The 21,201-nt window shown below is 42.8% G+C and overlaps 1 protein-coding gene across 1 annotated transcript in view; it reads left to right on the top strand.

Annotated features, from left to right (window-relative positions):
- Nucleotides 1–3,872: 3,872 nt before the first annotated feature.
- Nucleotides 3,873–21,201, top strand: part of nat16 (N-acetyltransferase 16) — a 30,656-nt gene continuing 13,327 nt past the window's right edge. Inside the window, exons 1-2 of the mRNA XM_014207186.3 lie at nt 3,873–4,013; nt 19,132–19,355. Of these exons, the coding sequence (XP_014062661.1) occupies nt 19,140–19,355 (216 nt within the window). The 5' untranslated portion in view covers nt 3,873–4,013; nt 19,132–19,139. The remainder of the gene's footprint in view (nt 4,014–19,131; nt 19,356–21,201) is intronic.

The raw sequence follows: 21,201 nt of genomic DNA, 5'->3' as shown, positions 1-21,201 counted from the left end.
GTTCACAATATTGCACTTTCTTTATCTGGCTTTAATATATGTCATTTAGCAGACCCTTTTATCCTAAGCGTGCATACATTTTATGTATGGGTGGTCCCATACATAAACTTCTGGCATCTTCAGACAAATTAAATGTATTCATTTGGGACATTGAAACTAAAGCCAGCATATGTTTTTTTGCTTCACCAAAACTGGTGTCTAACCCTTTTGGCCACTTGACACAATCAAGACTGTACTCAAAAGACTGCCCTCCACTGTGTAATGTTGAATGCTCAATCAAACTGAGCCAGATCTGAATGACACAGTTATTTACCTGGAATCATAGAATCAGCAAAAATACAATTAAAATGTTATCTGGAGTTGGATTATATTTAGGCCTAGATTGTATCTATTGTATCTAACTTCATGATATTATTCTTATTTCCTTTTCTTTGCAATATAATTTCCCAGCATATTTAATACGCAAGGGAATAGAAGAAATCACATCCATGAAAAGGGTGCAGTGACTCAACACAATCTATTGTCTGAGTATCAGGCCTATGTCCAACAACTGTTTTCACTCAGTACACCCTCCCAGAAAGGCAGCACCTGAGGAGAGAAGCAGGTTTCTCCATCCTTTGTCCCTCCTCCCCTCGCGAATGCTGTTTAAATAGCGGGTGATTGATAAAACGTATCGGTGCTCATCGGCCATTGGACATAAACATTACACAAGTTGGAAATCGCAAATTCAACAATGAGTGGTTTGGAAGGAATCAGTGGCTAACTGCAAGCACATAAACAATCAATGTCTAAATTGTCTCAAGGCTTAAAAATCCTTCTTAACCTGTCTCCTCTCCTTCATCTGGGGCGGCAGATAGCCTACTGGTTAGAGTGTTGGACTAGTAACCGAAAGGTTGCAAGATCAAATCCCGAGCTGACAAGGTTAAAAGCTGTTGTTCTGTTCCTAGGTTGTCATTTAAAATAAGAATTTGTTATTAACTGACTTACCTAGTTAAATAAAGGTAAAGTCTACACTGATTGAAGTGGATTTAACAAGTGACATCTATAAGGAATCATAGCTTTAAACTGGATTGCTATGTCATAGAACGAGCAGGTGTTCATAATGTTTTGTACACTATGATAATGTGTTTGTCAGTCAGTGAGTTTGTCAATCAGTGAGTTGCAAAGCATTGCAAAGCAATCACTAGCCTGCTTTTCAGTGGAGTGGGTGTGTGGTCTGGGTTTAAGGGTCTCTTTACCAAGCTTAAAAGGATAAACATTCAACATTGGCTATGCTGCCAATCTGGCATACTCAAAACAACGGGAAACTCGGAACTGGGAAATCTCAGACTTCAGTGAGTTCGAGACAACTGGGAACTCTGAGGAAAATGAGCTCCGACTGGGAAAATACGTTTTAAACGGTCATCGAACTTTGAATTACAAGTCCGGAACTCAGGCCTCATTCTAGAGCTCCGACCTGAAGATCACTGACATCATCATGATTCGACCTTGTTTTTTTCCCCGAGTTCCCAGTTGTCTTGAAAGCACCTTAAATCCAGAGAATTCCAGACTTTGATGACTGTCACGTTCGTCGTAATGATTGGACCAAGGCGCAGTGTGAGTAGCGTTCCACATCTTTATTATAATGTGAAACTTAAGCAAAATACAAAACAATAAATGAACAAACGAAACGTGAAGACAGTGAAGTGCAAATAGGCACCTACACAAAAACAATATCCCATAACCCACAGGTGGAAAAAATGCTACTTAAGTATGATCCCCAATTAGAGACAACGATAACCAGCTGCCTCTAATTGGGAATCATACAAATCACCAACATAGAAAATGAACCTAGAACCCCACATAGAAAATATAAACAAGAACAACACCCCAGTCATGCCCTGACCTACTCTACCATAGAAAATAAAAGCTTTCTATGGTCAGGACGTGACAATGACAAAGTTTGAAGACAAACTTTTCCCACACAGGACCATCGTGCCACCTTCCTGTTCAAGTGAGCACAACACAAGAAGGTGAGTCCAATAATGCCTTGTATGCTGCTTCATAAGTCATGTCATAAGCCAGGGCGATATGAATGCTGTAGCTAAGAAAGTAATATTAAGTGTATGTTGTGTAGTAAGCTGTTAGTAGCCAATGTGCCTCATCCTAATAATTTGGTCCCTTTCCCCCCTCATCATTTTGCCTACTGTTCTGACTTGGTGGTGCACATGTAGCCTATATAGCCCGTTTTAGAGAAATGTAATCATCGGATATTGTAAGAGCTTTCATTGTCTGCTTATATGCTCTCTTTATTAATCTTACGGTTCTGACTTGGCGTACTGGGAGAATACTGTAAAAATGGCCCATGTTCTGAATTCTGTCGCTGTACATTTAAAAAGTGCTGAACAAATAGTTATATTGACTAAGTCCATCCTAGCTTGCTCATTAATGTCTTAATCGAAATTACGGATTGCCTCTTATCGGCTCGTCGTCCCCTTATGTCATAGTTTGTATATCTCAATTGTCAGTAGAAACCAGATTTGTTTAACCCTCCTGTTGTGTTCGTTTCATAATAATTAATTCTGTGTTCCCGGTCCAAAATGACCACCCCATTATAACCGATTATAAATCCATAATAATACATATATTATCACCTAATGTTGTGTTAGATCTTTTTTTATCAACTTAAGTTATTGTGAACATTACAAGTTTTGAACTTGAATCAGCAAAAATGCAATTAAATTGTTATCTGGAGTTGGATTTAGGCCTAGATTGTATCTATTGTATCTAACTTCATGATATTATTCTTATTTCCTTTTCTTTGCAATATAGTTTCCAAGCATATTTAATACGCAAGGGAATATAAGAAATCGGATCCATGAAAAGGGTGCAGTGACTCAACACAATCTATTGTCTGAGTATCAGGCGTATGTCCAACAATTGTTTTCACTCAGTACACCCTCCCCGAAAGGCAGCACCTGAGGAGAGAAGCAGGTTTCTCCATCCTTTGTCCCTCCTCCTGTCACGAATGCTGTTTAAATAGCGGGTGATTGTCTTTTTATCAATCAGATTAAATTAACTAAATTTTTCAGAGAGAAAACCTGTAAATCGGTCCAATTTGAACGGAACACAGCAATTTTTTTTTAAAGACAGTAAATGAGGCTGAATGAACAGTTTCGCTGCCAGACAAGGCTCCGCTGATAGCCAGGTGTAGCAGTGGTAAGGTGATGGTACTGCTGTTGGGACTCTGCTGTTGGGACAACTTGTGGGCACAGTTTGTCACCGTTATAATGCCATTAATGTATTATTTACTGTAGTGTTGTGTTGTGTAGTGGCTTTGCTGGCATGCATCTAAAAAGAAGTTTTTGTTTGGCCCACCCAGATTTACATGGTAAACTCGCCACTGCACAGAACCACAAATCATTTGAAAACAAATCCAATTTTGATAAACTCCCATATCTATTTTGTGAAACACCACAGTGTACCATCACAGCAGCAAGATTTGTGACATGTTGCCTTTCATACTTCAACTATTTGCATATTTTTTATAACACTGTACACAGCCGGTAATATAACATTTGAAATGTCTCTATTCTTTTGAAACTTTTGTGAGTGTAATAAGCTATTTACTTTTAATTTCCGATTGTTTATTTCACTTTTGTTTATTATGTATTCCACTTGGTTTGACAATGTAAACTTGTTTCCCATGCCAATAAAGAGAGAGAGAGAGAGAGAGAGAGAGAGAGAGAGATATTGATGGGTGGTTGGGTGGGGGATATTTTGGTGATGATGGTAGGCAGGGGTTAGGATAGCCTAGCCTACTACGAGGAGAGAGAGCCGAGCATGCAGGGTTTGTAGGAGGGGCCTAAACGGTCATCTCTTATATTGAAAACTCGAGCCGGTGGCTGGGAGAATTCGTATTTTATCCTGAATTTGAACAGTAGCCGCTGTGACCACCCATCCACCTCTTGCACCTGGCAATACACCTGCCGTTACCGACAACACTTGCACGAGACCTCCGGGCTTCACTAACGGTAAGAGGGAATTAATACATTTCACCGGCAGTGGCAGACATTTGGAGCACATCGGTGAGCATAGTCAAGTTTATCGATCACTCACGATAACGGTATCCATCCATGATCGATCATTATGATTTTGTAATATTTGTTGTCATATTTTAAATAATATTTTATTTCTAGGCCAAATTATGTTTTCATAGAAGGCAACGTATAGGCTACGTGTGATCGGATATTCTGCATTGCCTTTCTATCTTGTCTCTGTAGCCTACCTAAACCTTTTCTCATATTCCCGACCCGATTATTCCACTATCCCCATCCTATTCTTACCGGCCATTTTGTGTGGCCAAATTTAAGGAATTTACCCGAGAGACTGAGTTACAGCGGAGGGGATGGTAATGATAAAGCAATGAAACGATGTGTAGACTACCCCGAAACTAGTCCATAGGCTACAATGCAGGTTTTATAGTCTACTGTGGGCCTATAGCATTATGGAATTGTGTGTCTGTCTGTATGTACTATAGTATAGGTAATGCGGATGAATGATGCCGATAGCCTATCTAATCGAATATGGACATGATCAAAGATTCATCCAATCACCGTTGAGGATGCAATCCTGGCGCTGTCACCACCATCCCCCTCAGCCGAATATAATAAATGAATATAGTAATATGAAACAATAAAGATAACAAACATATGTTTATCAGATATCACCTTTCGGCATCACTTTTGCGATATATTCATTTGTTAGGCTATATCCAAAGATCGGCTATGCAGTTGCAGTCAGTATGGAATGCTGAAAGCCCCTGGAAAAGGAGTCGCATACATTTAGGCATAAAGGACAGATAGATGAGCGGGTGGAAGCGGGGGATTTAGGGGGCAGGAGATGGCAAGCTACGATGAATAATTCCTTTATTCACAACATAGGCTATGTTGCATAAATACGCATCTGCGGCCGCAATGCTATGGCAGCTGTGAGGGAGCTGCTGAGCGGTGCGCGCGCCTCCGGTATGTGTACGTACAGCACGTGCTTGGATAGAGTCGTGACAGCTAGAATTCTTATGTTCTCTATACGTTGGTGCACGTGTGGCGCAATTTAGGTTATAGTCTATTTCTCCGAATTTAGCTATAACAGCAATTCCTGTAATTCTAGGTATAGGTTTAACTTAACATGTAAAGCAAATACAGCATGTATAAGCACACATGCTATGCGTGCATTCTAGGCAATGGTTATTTCCCAGCCGGTGACAGTTCCACCGTGATCCGTGTGTGCAGTTAGTTCGTGATTTATTCAAAGCCTGTTCTATTTCTCCACATTCCGTCTGGGTTGGGAAACTCGCTCACATTCGGCACGAGGAGCTGTGGGAGAGAGACTTCTAACCAACCTGCCCATACAGTGCGCGTGCCGTGCGCCAAAGAGCGCGTGTGCGTGCGCTCGTGTTTTTGCTCCTCTCTTTGGGAATGAAGAGGGAATGCATGCATACTTTGTGATCTGATTCCACTTGGCAGTTTGGAATGAAAGAGGGGAGACATGACAGTGTACTCATGATTAGATGTATCAAGAGACAGTTGAAGAGGGAGAAAGATGGGAAAGCACGACATTGAGTAGAGCAGATTCAGGACATCATGGCCTGCAAACGGTTTAACCTTTTATAGATATACAGACAGTTCTCTCTTTTTTATCCTACTCTTTGATTTCTGGTCTGTCTGTCTCTCGCTCTCATGCGTTCCCTCTCTCTTTCACTGTCTCTCTGTGTCTCTCACTCTTCTCACTCTAGATAGATTTGGGATGGAGTGAAGTGAGTGTCGCAGCATTTTCAAAGGACATGCTGGAAGGACTTGCGCTGCGTCCCACATGACACCCTGTTCCCTATGTAGTGCACTACTTTTGACTAGGGTCTGTAGGGTTCTGGTCAAAAGGAGGGAAATACATAAGGAAAAGGTTGCCATTTGGGACATAGCCTGTGCGGGGGGGTTGCACCATTGTCCCGCTTGAGCAGTTAGTTATATGTTTTATCATGAAGGACTGTCGTGGAAATTCAGTACTGAGAGAAACTTGGTCATTTTTTTCAAACAATCCACTTTATTTAATATCGATTAAATATTGCAATAATGAGGCTGGTCGACCCCCCACTCTTGAGTGTTGGACTGAGTAACCTAACCCTTACACAAATGCAGAGTCCTGTATATAGCTGACACTAAGAATGCTTCATTGTGGTTGGTTCAACCACTTCATGCAGACCAAGGAGCATCATAAGCCACTCTGGGTTCATCCTGTCATTATCCGCACGGGGGAGTGGTCTTAACCCCACCCTGGCTTAGTTTCCCAGATGCAAGGATGATTTAGAGACGATGAGGAATTGTTCTAAACTCCTGGCTATCTCTATCTCGGTTACACCCACCACATCTTGTCTATGTAATGCAGTCTTTAACTCATCTGTCAGCTCAAGCCATCTCTAGTGACCATACGCCCAGATTAGCTGCAGGGAACTAGAGTGGAGACCATAACTAACAGACACTACTAGGACAGAAATGTCCTACTATTAGTTAAGTAAATAATTGTTAAATATCCAACAAATCAGGTACGTATGTAATTTTTCTATCACAGGGCTCAGTGTACGAATTACAGGGGGGTGGGGGTGGTCTCTTCCCTAAATGCAACAACAGTCAAACTTTGGGGGGTCTCTAAATAATGCTAATTTAACCATTCTCCTTTTTGTTTGAAATGCAATTTACCTGGGCATGAAAATGAAAGCTTATTCTAAATGAAACGAAGACCCCCACCTATCTGTTATGGTTTAAACCATTTATTGGCTGTTTGGATGTTGGAATTATTTTGGAGTGGATGAATATGCACAGGTAGCCTGCTTTTTGAAGTGATTTGTTTGACAATCCTATGAAAACATCATGACTGGTTGTGTTCATGCCACATTAAAAGGTCATTCTTTTTTGCCTTTAAATTTCATGTCATTTACTATCAGGCCCATAAAAAAATTACACACTTAGGAGGTACTATGAAAAGTTAGAGCCCCCCCACCCACGCACACACACAAACAAACACCCCCCCACCCCTCTGCATCCGCTCTCCTTTCTATCCATTCACCCCTCTTTCCTTCTATACACACACATGCACACACACGTGGCCAGAGCACACACACACCCTATACGCTCTATACACACTCATTTGATCCCCCCCCCCCTCCCCCAACACATTCATCAACCCCCCCAACCCTCCTCCCTCCCTCCCCTCCCTCCCGTCCCTCTTAACCCGAAAGCAATTCTGGTGAAGTTAATTTATTCAGACTCACTGAGGTGCCCTCTATACCCACACAGGACTGAGTACCGACCATGCAGTTTATAAAGGCTTAACAACACAACCGCACGCACGCACGCACGCACGCACGCACGCACGCACACACACGTACACGCCCACACCCACACCCACACCCACACACACACACATACATTTTGGGGCGGCAGGTAGTCTAGTGGTTAGAGTGTTGGGCCAGTAACCGAAAGGTTGCTAGATCGAATCCCCGAGCTGATAAGGAAAAAATCTGTCGTTCTGCACCTGAACAAGGCAGTTAACCCACTGTTCCCCGGTAGGCTGTCACTGTAAATAAGAATTTGTTCTTAACTGACTTGCCTAGTTAAATAAAAAAAGTAGTTGGTTGAAGTTCCTCATGTATTGCCTACACACTGATCTGAGATAAGTTCTGTATTTTTCCACCCTAACGGTTAAGGTTAGGAGTGAGGGAGGTTAAGCTGATCCTAGATCTGTGTGGATTGGCTAACTCTCTTACCGGAGTGAGTGACAGATAGAGTTATGGAAAGGTAAGAGTGTTGATGAGTTCAGTGCAACAGCGTCATCATCAGCTATTCAGTCTTAAAAGTCTGTTGCTGCATTTGCTTGCTTGTGATGCTGGCATTATTGTGATGCCGATCTGGGTCTTGTTCATTCGGCACAAAACGGAAGAAAACAGACTGAAACAGGTAGGGACCTGTACTTTTCCAATATGAGATGTTCATTTCATTTTCATTGCGTGTCCTAATGATCATGGTGATGCATGCCAGGGCATTTGTCCTGTGTCACCCACATCAGTATAATGGACCTCAAGGGAAACAGACTCATGCCTTCATCATTCACAGCTGGATAAGAATAGCATGTTTGTTTCATAAGTGTTTTCTAAGATGTTTTCTTTAACATAGAGATATGAAAAAGGGTAATGTTTTGTTCGCACTCTCTAATTTTCTACTATCCCATCCCCAGCGCATTGCATCAAATGGATGCCCATTTTTGTTTAGGTTTATCAAATCAAATGTTATTTGTCACATGTTAGTGTGTTAGTGTTTGCTTGGTCCAGCGCAGCTCCAGTAAAATGTATGGCTATATTTCTGAAGCTCTAGTATGATGGATGTCTATATTTCTGCAGCTCTAGAATTATGTGCGTCTACATTTCTGCAGTTCTAGTATGATGTACAGGTAACTGCCAAAATAAAGGAAACACTTGAGTAAATGAGAAATACAAGGTATGTTTAAAGTAGGTGCTTTCACACAGGTGTGGTTCCTGAGTTAATTAAGCAATTAAAACATCCCATCATGCTTAGGGTCATGTAAGAAAATGCCCAGTTGCTCATTATTCGTCGTACCATGGCTAGAAGAAGAGATCTCAGTGACTTTGGAAGATCGGTCTCAAAGGAGCATAGAGGGTTTAAAGGGTGTGTGAGTGTGTGTCTCAGTCACCAGGTCTCAACCCAATTGAACACTTATGGGAGATTCTGGAGTGGCACCTGAGAAATCCACCAAATTATAGAATTTATCGTGGAAGAATGGTGTCGTATCCCTCCAAAAGAGTTCCAGACAAGGCGCATTGAAGCTGTTCTGGCGGCTGGTGGTGGCTCAATTCCCTATTAAGACCCTTTATGTTAGTGTTTCCTTTATTTTGGCAGTTATCTGTATGTCCATATTACTGCAGTTCTGCTAGTATGATCTAATATGTCTATATCAGTGGTTCCCAACCTTTTCTGTTCCGGGGACCACCAAAAACCTTCAAAAGCTGTTGAGGACCACCATCCACGGAGACGCACAATCTTTTAAGCATTAAATATATTTGCGAACAAATTTTGTCAATTTCAGCATTGAATGTAACAAATGAAAGGCCTATTATTATTATAAACAATTTATATTGTGAAAAATAATGTAAAATTGCTTACAATGCCATTAATACTCCCAAATATTATTGTTTTTGGATGTTTTTTTTTTTTTAGATATATACAAAATATATATAAAAGAATTTACAGACCAGCTGCAGTACTCAGGACCATGTGTAGAAAAAGCACTGTTCTAAGTATGATCTAATACATATATATTTTCTGCAGGATGTACATTTCTATTTTCGCAGCTCTAGAAGGATTTCCAAACCTAACCCAAGGATATTGCATGTAATTCTCCTTTTCAAAATGTACACTTCTCAAAAAAATAAAGGGAACACTTAAACAACACAATGTAACTCCAAGTCAATCACACTTCTGTGAAATCAAACTGTCCACTTAGGAAGCAACACTGATTGACAATACATTTCACATGCTGTTGTGCAAATGGAATAGACAACAGGTGGAAATTATAGGCAATTAGCAAGACACCCCCAATAAAGGAGTGATTCTGCAGGTTGGGACCACAGACCACTTCTCAGTTCCTATGCTTCCTGGCTGATGTTTTGGTCACTTTTGAATGCTGGCGGTGCTTTCACTCTAGTGGTAGCATGAGACGGAGTCTACAACCCACACAAGTGGCTCAGGTAGTGCAGCTCATCCAGGATGGCACATCAATGCGAGCTGTTGCAAGAAGGTTTGCTGTGTCTGTCAGCGTAGTGTCCAGAGCATGGAGGCGCTACCAGGAGACAGGCCAGTACATCAGGAGATGTGGAGGAGGCCGTAGGAGGGAAACAACCCAGCAGCAGGACCGCTACCTCCGCCTTTGTGCAAGGAGGAGCAGGAGGAGCACTGCCAGAGCCCTGCAAAATGACCTCCAGCAGGCCACAAATGTGCATGTGTCTGCTCAAACGGTCAGAAACAGACTCCATGAGGGTGGTATGAGGGCCCGACGTCCACAGGTGGGGGTTGTGCTTACAGCCCAACACCGTGCAGGATGTTTGGCATTTGCCAGAGAATACCAAGATTGTCAAATTCGCCACTGGCGCCCTGTGCTCTTCACAGATGAAAGCAGATTCACACTGAGCATGTGACAGACGTGACAGAGTCTGGAGACGCCGTGGAGAACGTTCTGCTGCCTGCAACATCCTCCAGCATAACCGGTTTGGCGGTGGGTCAGTCATGGTGTGGGGTGGCATTTCTTTGGGGGGCCGCACAGCCCTCCATGTGCTCGCCAGAGGTAGCCTGACTGCCATTAGGTACCGGGATGAGATCCTCAGTCCCCTTGTGAGACCATATGCTGGTGCGGTTGGCCCTGGGTTCCTCCTAATGCAAGACAATGCTAGACCTCATGTGGCTGGAGTGTGTCAGCAGTTCCTGCAAGAGGAAGGCATTGATGCTATGGACTGGCCCGCCCGTTCCCCAGACCTGAATCCAATTGAGCACATCTGGGACATCATGTCTCGCTCCATCCACCAACGCCACATTGCACCACAGACTGTCCAGGAGTTGGCGGATGCTTTAGTCCAGGTCTGGGAGGAGATCCCTCAGAAGACCATCTGCCACCTCATCAGGATCATGCCCAGGCGTTGTAGGGAGGTCATACAGGCACATGGAGGCCACACACACTACTGAGCCTCATTTTGACTTGTTTTAAGGACATTACATCAAAGTTGGATCAGCCTGTAGTGTGGTTTTCCACTTTAATTTTGAGTGTGACTCCAAATCCATACCTCCATGGGTTGATAAATTGGATTTCCATTGATTATTTTTGTGTGATTTTGTTGTCAGCACATTCAACTATGTAAAGAAAAAAGTATTTAATAAGATTATTTCTTTCATTCAGATCTAGGATGTGTTGTTTAAGTGTTCCCTTTATTTTTTTGAGCAGTATATATAACCAGAGAGAAGGGAAGAGGAAATTAGCCTTTTGAAATTATGCAATGTAAAACTGCCATATATCAGGATAGGAAGTTTGGGATTTTGACAAAAATTGTAGGATGAGAGACAGATAGAGAGACAGAGAGAGAGAGAGAGAGATAAAGAGAGAGAGAGAGAAAGAGAGAGAAAGAAAGAGACAGAGAAAGAGAGCAGGACATTAGAGAATGAGACATTTATATAAACAAGGAGACGTTCTGTAAAATGATGGGCTGATGAAGATGGGAGTAAAAAGAGGGCGAGTGGGAGATTTATACAAACGAGAGGAGGTACTGTACTCATGCTTGATGACGATGCCCTCAGACAACTGTTAAAACAGGCCACCAATGGCATTTTGATTACATGTAAACGTCATGTTCCATAGCGTGTGTGACGTCCTCTAGCGGAAAAATCATCTAATTTAGACTGATTAGAAGCTGCCCATAGGCACATATCTAGGATCAGCTCAGGCAATCCCAATCCTAACCCTAACCATTATACGGGCAATGACAAAACCGACTTCAGATCAGCTGCTCTGGGTAGGAAATACTGTACAGGGGAAATACAGTGTATAAATACGTCATGGGATTTTACCACAGAAAGTTATGTAAACACACAAGCATAAGCACATGGACTAGATCCAGAGGGAAGGAGTCAGAGGAAAGAGACAAAGAGCGAGGGAGAGAAAGGGAGAGAGAGAGGGAGGGAGAGGGGATGAGGCTGCTGCCACGTGCGTTTGTTGTGTGTGTGTGTATGTGTTCGTGACAAAGAATGATAGAAAGAGATAGAGGCTACTACCCTCACGTTGCACTGCCTATCGTGACGTATTTACAAAGACAAAACCGAACTGACACCAGGGGGTTACCCTTTTACAATCACCTTGAAACACTGCAGCAAAGAGCCTTCTTTAATGTAGCCTAATTCAGGAACCGCGACTGATGTTCAGTATCTGCTTTGTGAAAATGAAACGTAATCTCCAGTTGTAGATTGTGTTGATGTGTTCTCCCTATTCAGATGAGAGGACGGAGAACTGTATCGCGCCTTTGCAAAATTATCACGCGCACGCGCACGTCTCGTGTGCTAGACGATGATGGGACGTATCGACGTGGCATTTTACCTCACACGGATCGGCAGACACTGCTCGCTGAATAAATCATCCAAGATTAGAAGTGTGTAGAGAATCCTCTATCTTACCCCGTAAGGTCTTCAAGATAGAGAACAAGGAAAGTCATAGGTGAGTATTTCATCCAGAAATAGATGATGTGAAGAGTGTTATGTGTAATAGGTTAATTAAAGGTGTGATCTGTAATTTCTTTGTCCCCTAAAGGTGGGATCTGTCGTTTCTTTGTCCCTTGTGTGGCCCACGGGATAAAATTGACAAAATCAAATGGAAATCTCAAACTCCCCCACACACGAACACACACAGTCACACACACACAGTCACACACACACCACGCACCTGAGTTATAGGATAGGTTATTGTGTTGATATTGGACTTACACTGCAATAGCATGAAGTACTGAGGTCACACTTATTGCATACTACTCTTTGTTTTGTTTTGGCTCTCTAAAACTCGTAATAACTTGGCCTGCAGGCCTGTCGCTCCAATCCTCTGTGTTTAGTAAAAGAGTGAGGACAGTAGCGCGTGTGTGTGTGATGGTGTGTCTGACAGTGTGTGCATGTGCATGTGTGTGTGTGTGTGTGTGTGTGTGTGTGCATGTGTGCAAGTATGTGCTTGTGTGTGTGTGTGTGTGTGTGTGTGTGTGTGTGTGTGTGTGTGTGTGTGTGTGTGTGTGTGTGTGTGTGTAGTCAAGAGCATCATCATCACAACACTGTGACAGCAGCACTGTATAGCCTAAATCCTCCTCTTCGCTGTCATCCTCTGTTGACATGTGATCCAGTTTAGTCAGTGTCACTGCTGTTTCAAATGGATAGGAAGAAAGAGATTTTCAGGGCAAATGGATTTTACTTTATTCTATGCTTTTTATTCTATTCTATCCTATTCCATCCTTTTCTATCCTATTCTATTCTATCCTATCATATTCCATCCTATCCTATTCTATTCTATCCTATTCCATCCTTTTCTATCCTATTCTATTCTATTCTATTCTATCCTATCATATTCCATTCTATCCTACCCTATTCTATTCTATGCTATTCCATCCTTTTCTATCCTATTCTATTCTATCCTATCATTTTCCATCCTATTCTATCCTATCCAATTCTATCATATTCCATCCTATTCTATTCATCCTATTCTATTCTATCCTATTCCATCCTTTTCTATCCTATTCTATCCTATCCCATCCTATTCTATCCTATTCTATTCCATTCTATTGTCCTATTCCATCCTATTATTTTCTATCCTATCCTATCCTATCCTATCCTATCCTATCCTATCCTATCCTATCCTATCCTATCCTATCCTATCCTATGCTATTCCATCCTATTCCATCATATTCTATCCCATTCCATCCTATTCTGTCCTATTCCATTATATCCTATTCTTTCCTTTCCTATTCCATCCTATTCTATTTCACCCTATTCTATCCTATTCTATTCTATCCTATTTTATTCTATATTGTTGTGAAATTGTTAGATATCACTGTTAGATATTACTGCACTGTTAGAGCTAGAAACACAAGCATTTCACTACACCTGAAGTAACGTCTGCTAAACACGTGTATGTGACAAATACAATTTGATTTGATTTGACACACTGTTTCTAAGAGATGGGAAGGAAGAAGAAATGGATTCCAATCTATTTCATTTATTGCATATAGGCTTACTGTATACATGACGTGGTTTAAACATACACTAAATATACAAAAGTATGTGGACACCCCTTCAAATGAGTGAATTTGGCAATTTCAGCCACACCCGTTGCTGACAGGTGTATACAATTGAGCACATAGTCATGCAATCTCCATAGACAAACATTGGCAGTAGAATGGCCTTACTGAAGAGCTCAGTTGAAGAGCTCACTTTCAACGTGGCACTGTCATAGGATGCCACCTTTCCAACAAGTCAGTTCATCAAATTTCTGCCCTGCTAGAGCTGCCCCGGTCAACTGTAAGTGCTGTTATTGTGAAGTGGAGCAACAACGGCTCAGCCACACAAGCTCACAGAAAGGGACCGCCGAGTGCTGAAGCGCGTAAAAATTGACGGTTCTTGGTTGCAATACTCACTACCGAGTTCCAAACTGCCTCTGGAAGCAACAAGCCTAAGATCACCATACGCAGTGCCAAGCGTCGGCTGGAGTGTTGTAAATTTCACCACCATTGGACTCTGGAGCAGTGGAAACACGTTCTCTGGAGTGATGAATCACGCTGCACCATCTGGCAGTCCAACGGACATATCTGGGTTCGGCGGATGCCAGGAGAACGCTACCTATCCGAATGCATAGTTCCAACTGTAAAGTTTGATGGAGGAGGAATAATGGTCTGGGGCTGTTTTTCATGGTTCGGGCTAGGCCCCTTAGTTCCAGTGAAGGGAAATCTTAACACTACAACATACAATTAATTACATTCTAGACGATTCTGTGCTTCCAATTTTGTGGTAACAGTTTGGGGAAGGCCCTTTCCTGTTTCAGCATGACAATGCCCCCGTTCACAAAGCGAGGTCCATACGGAAATGGTTTGTCGAGATCGGTGTGGAAGAACTTGACTGGCTTGTGCAGAGCCCTGACCTCAACCCCATCGAACACCTTTGGGATGAATTGGAACGCCGGCCTCAAGCCAGGCCATAATTGCCCAACATCAGTGACCAACCTCATTAATGCTGTTGTGGCAGAACGGAAGCAAGTCCCCACAGCATTGTTCCAACATCTAGTGGAAATCCTTCCCAGAAGAGTGGAGTCTGTTGTAGTGGCAAAGGGGGGACCAACTCCATATTAATGCCCATGATTTTGGAATGAGACGTTCAACAAGCAGGTGTCCACATACTTTTGGTCATGTAGTGTGTCACTTGGTTCCTCTTTGTTTCAGTATGTTTGCTTGCCTGCCAACCAAACGTCAGCAAGAACATCATGCAGAAACAACCTTCCTATCCTCTCTTCTCCTCCTTACACCATGCAACTCTGACAGGCTTTTGTGTTTCTGTAATGGACAGGTGTCTGTTAACACTCTTAGAAAAAAGGGTTCCATAAGGGTTCTTCGGCTGTCCCCATAGGAGAACCGTTTTTGGTTCCAGGTTTGGTTCGGGTTCCATGTAGAACCCTATGTGGAAAGGGTTTTATATGGAACCCAAAAGGGTTCTACCTGGAACCAAAAAGGGTTCTCCCATGGGGACAGCTGGAAGAACCCTTTTAGGTTCTAGATAGTACATTTTGTTCTAAGAGTGTATCTGTGTAGTAATTATCTTTCTGATGTGATATCTAATTTCACTGAGGAGGTTGACAGACAGAAAAACGAGTGAAGATTTAACGCGGGTCGTAGACAGAGGTGTGTGGACGGTTGATTGATTGGAAGGGCGCTGCTGAGGTGTTTATTGATGTCATGCTAAAGTTCACGCGGCAGTTAGTGATTCATTGTGTGTGTGGTTTGTGTGCGTGACACTGTCACTGCCCCCCCCCCCCCCTCCTCCCCCAGTGAGTTTATGGCACCATGCCTATGCATGCCAGTTGATGGAAAAGTACCAGTTAGAGACAGGGAGAGTGTTAGGTCTGGTGGGGCCAGACAGTGTTTTCTCTGTCCCAGGCAGGCGGCTTCCCTCCCTCCCCTCCCCAAGCCCAGACACATCTCCCATCGACAGATTATCGGAAATGTCTGGCCCTGCTTCACTGCTTTAGCTAGAAGCCTCATTCCCCCTGGGGCCAACTAACACTAACTGTCCATGCATGCATGGGACAGAGAACACACACACAGATGGAGACAGAGATACACTCTTACACATAGAAATACACCAAAAAAATGGTATGAAAATGTATGCACTCACTACTGTAAGTCACTCTCGATACGAGTGTCTGCTAAATGACTAAAACGTAAATGTAAAATGTACACACATATTACACACGGACGGAGAAACACACACACATGGACACACACACACACACGGATACATACACACATGGACACACACACAGGCTTTAACCACTCAATAACCTCTGCACCTTTCCGGAATCCCTTTCCAACGACCTGAGCCCTCCTCTTCTCTCGCTCGTTTCGCCCCATTCTTTTCCCAAGCTCAGAAAAATGTGATTGTTTTCCGAGTGAGCCAGTGTTTTCCGAGGAATCCAGGGAAGCGGGTGAGGGGGAATTACCGAAGGGATTAGGGGGATAGGGGGTTGGCAGAGGGGGGCGCGCCACAGGGACGGATGCCAGTCGCCTCTCTCTGTGCCACATACAAACTGTTGCCAAACTGGACGGGCAAACTGGGCTGGGGTCCTGGCGATGACCAGAAATCACATTAGTGCCGTCTGTGTGGTTAGGGGTTGTGTTGTCTGTGTTTTTCCTGACCAAGACCCTTTGAGGTTGATGTGTTTTGAAGCTACTTACTCTGTCTGACCAATGCCCATTGATGTTAAAGTTGACCCATTGATGTGAATTACAGGGATATGGTTGAAGTGTTGTGAAGCATAAAGTATACAGGCATCTAAACAGTGTATGGGTGTAATAGGAATTGCCAGGACTGTAATGGGGAAATGTAAGATCACTAAAGTTGCATGTATTTGCATATATGCATATATTTATATAGTATTATACAGGGCGCATTTGGAAAAGAGACCTAGGTCTCAATAACATGAAGGTCAAAAAAGGTCAAAAAAAGGTACAAAAATAAAAAGGTAAAAAAAACAATAATAATAATATTTAGTTTAGAGTGATTAACACAATGTTTAGCATATTCATATATGATGTACTACACATGATTTCCAGTGTTCTATTTGTGACACTCAAGGTGCGGGTTGATGGTCACTAGACTTCACACTGAATGTTATGGATTATTTTAATATCTGTTGATAGTGATTGACGCCAGACTGCGAATACAACAGTGAATAATCAGTGTGTCCTCGGTCCTTGTACCTCCAGTCTGGCATCAATCACTATCACCAGACATGAGAATAATCCATAACATTCAGTATCAAGTCTAGTGACCATCATCCAGCACCTTGAGTGTCACAAACAGAACACTGGAAATCATGTGTATTACATTGGGGTGACAGGTAGCCTAGTGGTTAGAGCATTGGGCCTGTAACCGAAAGGTTGCTAGATTGAATCCCCAAGCTGACAAGGTAAAAATCTGTCGTTCTGCCCCTGAACAAGGCAGTTGACCCACTATTCCTAGGCCGTCATTGGAAATAAGAATTTGTTCTTAACTGACTTGCCTACTTAAGTAAAGGTTAAATGGAAAATATACAGTTTATTAGGTACACCCATCTAGTACTGGGTCAGCCTCCAGAACAGCCTGAATTCTTCAGGGAATGGAAATGTTGCTCAATTGGTATCAAGGGACCTAACGTGTGCCAGGAAACCATTACACCGCCTGTACCATTGACACTAGGCAGGATGGAGCCATAGACTCATGCTGCTTTTGCCAAATCCTGACTCTGCCATCAGCATGGCACAACCCGTTGTGGTCGTCTGCTGCAATAGCCCATCCGTGACAATGACAGACAAATTGTGGGTTCCAAGATGCCATTCTGCACACCACTGTTGTACTGTGCCGTTATTTGCCTGTTTGTGGCCCCGCTGTTACTGTAGATTGCACGATTCTTGCCATTCTCCTTCGACCTCTCATCAACGAGCTGTTTTCACCCAAAGGATTGCCACTGACTGGATGTTTTTTGTTTGTCGCACCATTCTCGGTAAACCCTAGAAAGACACTGTTGTGCGTGAAAAGCCCAGAAAAGCCCAGTCCATTTCTGAGATTCTGGAACCGGCACGCCTGGCACCGACGATCTTACCACTCTTAAAGTCACTTAAGGTCACTCGTTTTGCCCATTCTAACGTTCAATCGAACGGTAACTAAATGCGTCTATGCCTGTCTGCCTGCTTTATATAGAAAGCCACGGCCACGTGACTCACTGTCTGTAGGAGCGAACCACTGAGTGAATAAATATGCTAAACATTGTGTTATTCACTCTAAACAACATTTCCCCATTAAATTGGGTATTTGTCATCTTACTTTTTGAAGGATACTTTGTGTACCTAGCAGCTTTGGAGAAATGCTGGATGTGAGTTCTGCAGCATATTTCCCTTCTGTCGAACCTGCTGTTCAGTATTTCTCCTTAAAGGCCCAATGCAGCTATTTTTATAGCAATATCAAATTATTTTTGGGTAACAATTAAGTACCTTACTATAATAGTTTTCCATTAAAATTGTCAAAAAGAAACACAAAATCGCTTTTTAGCGATTTTATTGGCCTATTAGCTAATTTATCACCTGATGATGTCATCAGGCAAGCCGAAACTCCACCCATGCAAAACCTGCGGATTAGAAGGTCATGTGTAGATTGTATTTTCAACCAGCAACAATCAGGAAATAACACAGACTCACACTTTTACAGTGTAAGTTTCATAAGCTGTTGTACAATATGATACAAAACAGAATTTTGACTGCACTGGCCCTTTAAGATTGGATGTAATTTATCTATTTATCTCTAGAGTATATACTGCAGCTTTACTTTACTGGAGTTAAATCAGATCACATTCTCAATTACAGCAACGGATGTGCTTCCTGTCCATTTGCTTTATAGGCCTGCTCCTGGTCCCTAATTCGATTTTTGCACTCTCTCGCCCTTTCTCTTTCTCCCTCTTCCTGATCTCTATTGATCTCTCTCCCTCACTCCCTCCTCTCATTTTCTTTATATCAATCTATCTCCCTCCAATCCCTTCTCTTTCACTCCTTCACTATTTCTACCCGATCTCTTCATTTGTCTATTCCTCTCTCTCTTTGATCTTTTCCACCCTTCTCTCTCACTCTCCTACTCACCTTCCTCTTCTTCTTCTCTTCCTCTCTACTTTCTCCAATATTTTTTCCTCTCCTCCATTCCCCCTTTATCACTCCCTTCCTCTGGCCTTCCTCCCTCTCCATCCCATCTCTCCCCCTCCATCCCTTCTTCCTGTCTCCAGCTGTAAAGATGAAGATTGAGAACAGCCTGCCCCGCCCCCAGCTCCCCGAGACCCCTCCCCAGACGGGCCTCCAGTTCACCGTGGCAACAGAGGAGGACTTTGAAGAGATCATGGCGATGAGCCAGGACATCTATGGAGGGCTGGACTACCTGCCGACCCGCTACACCGCCTGGCTGTCCGAGTCCAACCGCACCGTCATACTGGCCCGCAAGCAGGGAAAAGTGGTGAGAAAAGGTTATAAAGTGTGTCATAAGCATGTTGTAGCATGTTTATAAAGATGTTATTAAGGTGTTGTAAGAGTGTTAGGAATGCTACCAGGCCTGGCAACAGGAGACCAACTGTACCGTTGTACTGGAGTGCAAACAGGGCAAAATGGTGAGAAAATGCTATAAATGGTGTTATAAGCTGTCATAAGGGTAATATAAACATGTCATAGCTTGTTTATAAGGGGGTTATTAAGCTGTAAAAAGGACCGTATAAGGAACTACCAGTACCTGCCCACGCACTACACTGCCTGGCTGTTCGAGACCAACCACACTGTCATACTGATGCTTTGCAAACAAGCAGGGCAAAGTGGTGTGAGGAGTTACAAGAGTCTTAAAGGAACCCTGGAGATTAGGAGTGGCCTACTTTGGAACCATTGAGAGTTACAGTTGAAGTCAGAAGTTTACATACACTTAGGTTGGAGTCATTAAAACTTGTTTTTCAATCACTCTACAAATGTCTTGTTAACAAACTATAGTTTTGGAAAGTCGGTTAGGACATCTACTTTGTGCATGACACAAGTAATTTTTCCAACAATTGTTTACAGACAAATTATTTCACTTATAATTCACTGTATCACAATTCCAGTGGGTCAGAAGTTTACATACACTAAGTTGACTGTGCCTTTAAACAGCTTGGAAAATTCCAGAAAATTATGTCATGGCTGTATAAGCTTCTGATAGGCTAATTGACATCGTTTGAGTCAATTGGAGGTGTACCTGTGGATGTATTTCAAGGCCTACCTCCAAACTCAGTGCCTCTTTTCTTGACATCATGGGAAAATCAAAAGAAATCAGCCAAGACCTCAGAAAGAAAATTGTAGACCTCCACAAGTCTGGTTCATCCTTGGGAGCAATTTTCAAACGCCTGACGGTTCATCAGTACAAACGATAGTACGCAAGTATCAACACCATGGGACCACATAGCCGTCATACCGCTCAGGAAGGAGACACGTTCTGTCTCCTAGAGATAAACATACTTTGGTGCGAAAAGTGCAAATCAATCCCAGAACAACAGCAAAGGACCTTGTGAAGATGCTGGAGGAAACAGGTACAAAAGTATTTATATCCACAGTAAAACGAGTCCTATATCGATATAATCTGAAAGGTCGCTCCGCAAGGAAGAAGCCACTGCTCCAAAATGTCCTCTGGTCTGATGAAACAAAAATAGAACTGTTTGGCCATAATGACCATTGTTATGTTTGGAGGAAAAAGGGGGAGGCTTGTAAGCCAAAGAGCACCATCCCAACCGTGAAGCACGGGGGTGTCAGCATCATGTTTTGGGGGTGCTTTGCTGCAGGAGGGACTGATGCACTTCACAAAATAGATGGCATCATGTGGGAAGGAAAATTATTTGGATATATTGAAGCAACATCTCAATACATCAGTCAGGAAGTTAAAGCTTGGTCGCAAATGGATCTTCCAAATGGGCAATGACCCCAATCATACTTCCAAAGTTGTGGCAAAATGGCTTAAGGACAACAAAGTCAAGGTATTGGAGTGGCCATCACAAAGCCCTCACCTCAATCCTATAGAAAATGTGTGGGCAGAACTGAAAAAGCGTGTGTGAGCAAGGAGGCCTACAAACCTGACTCAGTTACACCAGCTCTGTCAGGAGGAATGGACCAAAATTCACCCAACTTATTGTGGGAAGCTTGTGGAAGGCTACCCAAAACGTTTGACCCAAGTTAAACAATTTAAAGGCAATGCAACCAAATTCTAATTGAGTGTATGTAAACTTCTGACCCAATGGGAATGTGATGAACTAAATAAAAGCTGAAATAAATAATTCTCTCTACTATTATTT

Source organism: Salmo salar, chromosome 07, assembly GCF_965601325.2.
Source record: "Salmo salar chromosome 07, fSalSal1, whole genome shotgun sequence".
Lineage (NCBI taxonomy): Eukaryota > Metazoa > Chordata > Actinopteri > Salmoniformes > Salmonidae > Salmo > Salmo salar.
The sequence above is the reverse complement of the archived record's forward strand: the minus strand, read 5'-3'. Positions and strand labels throughout refer to the sequence as shown.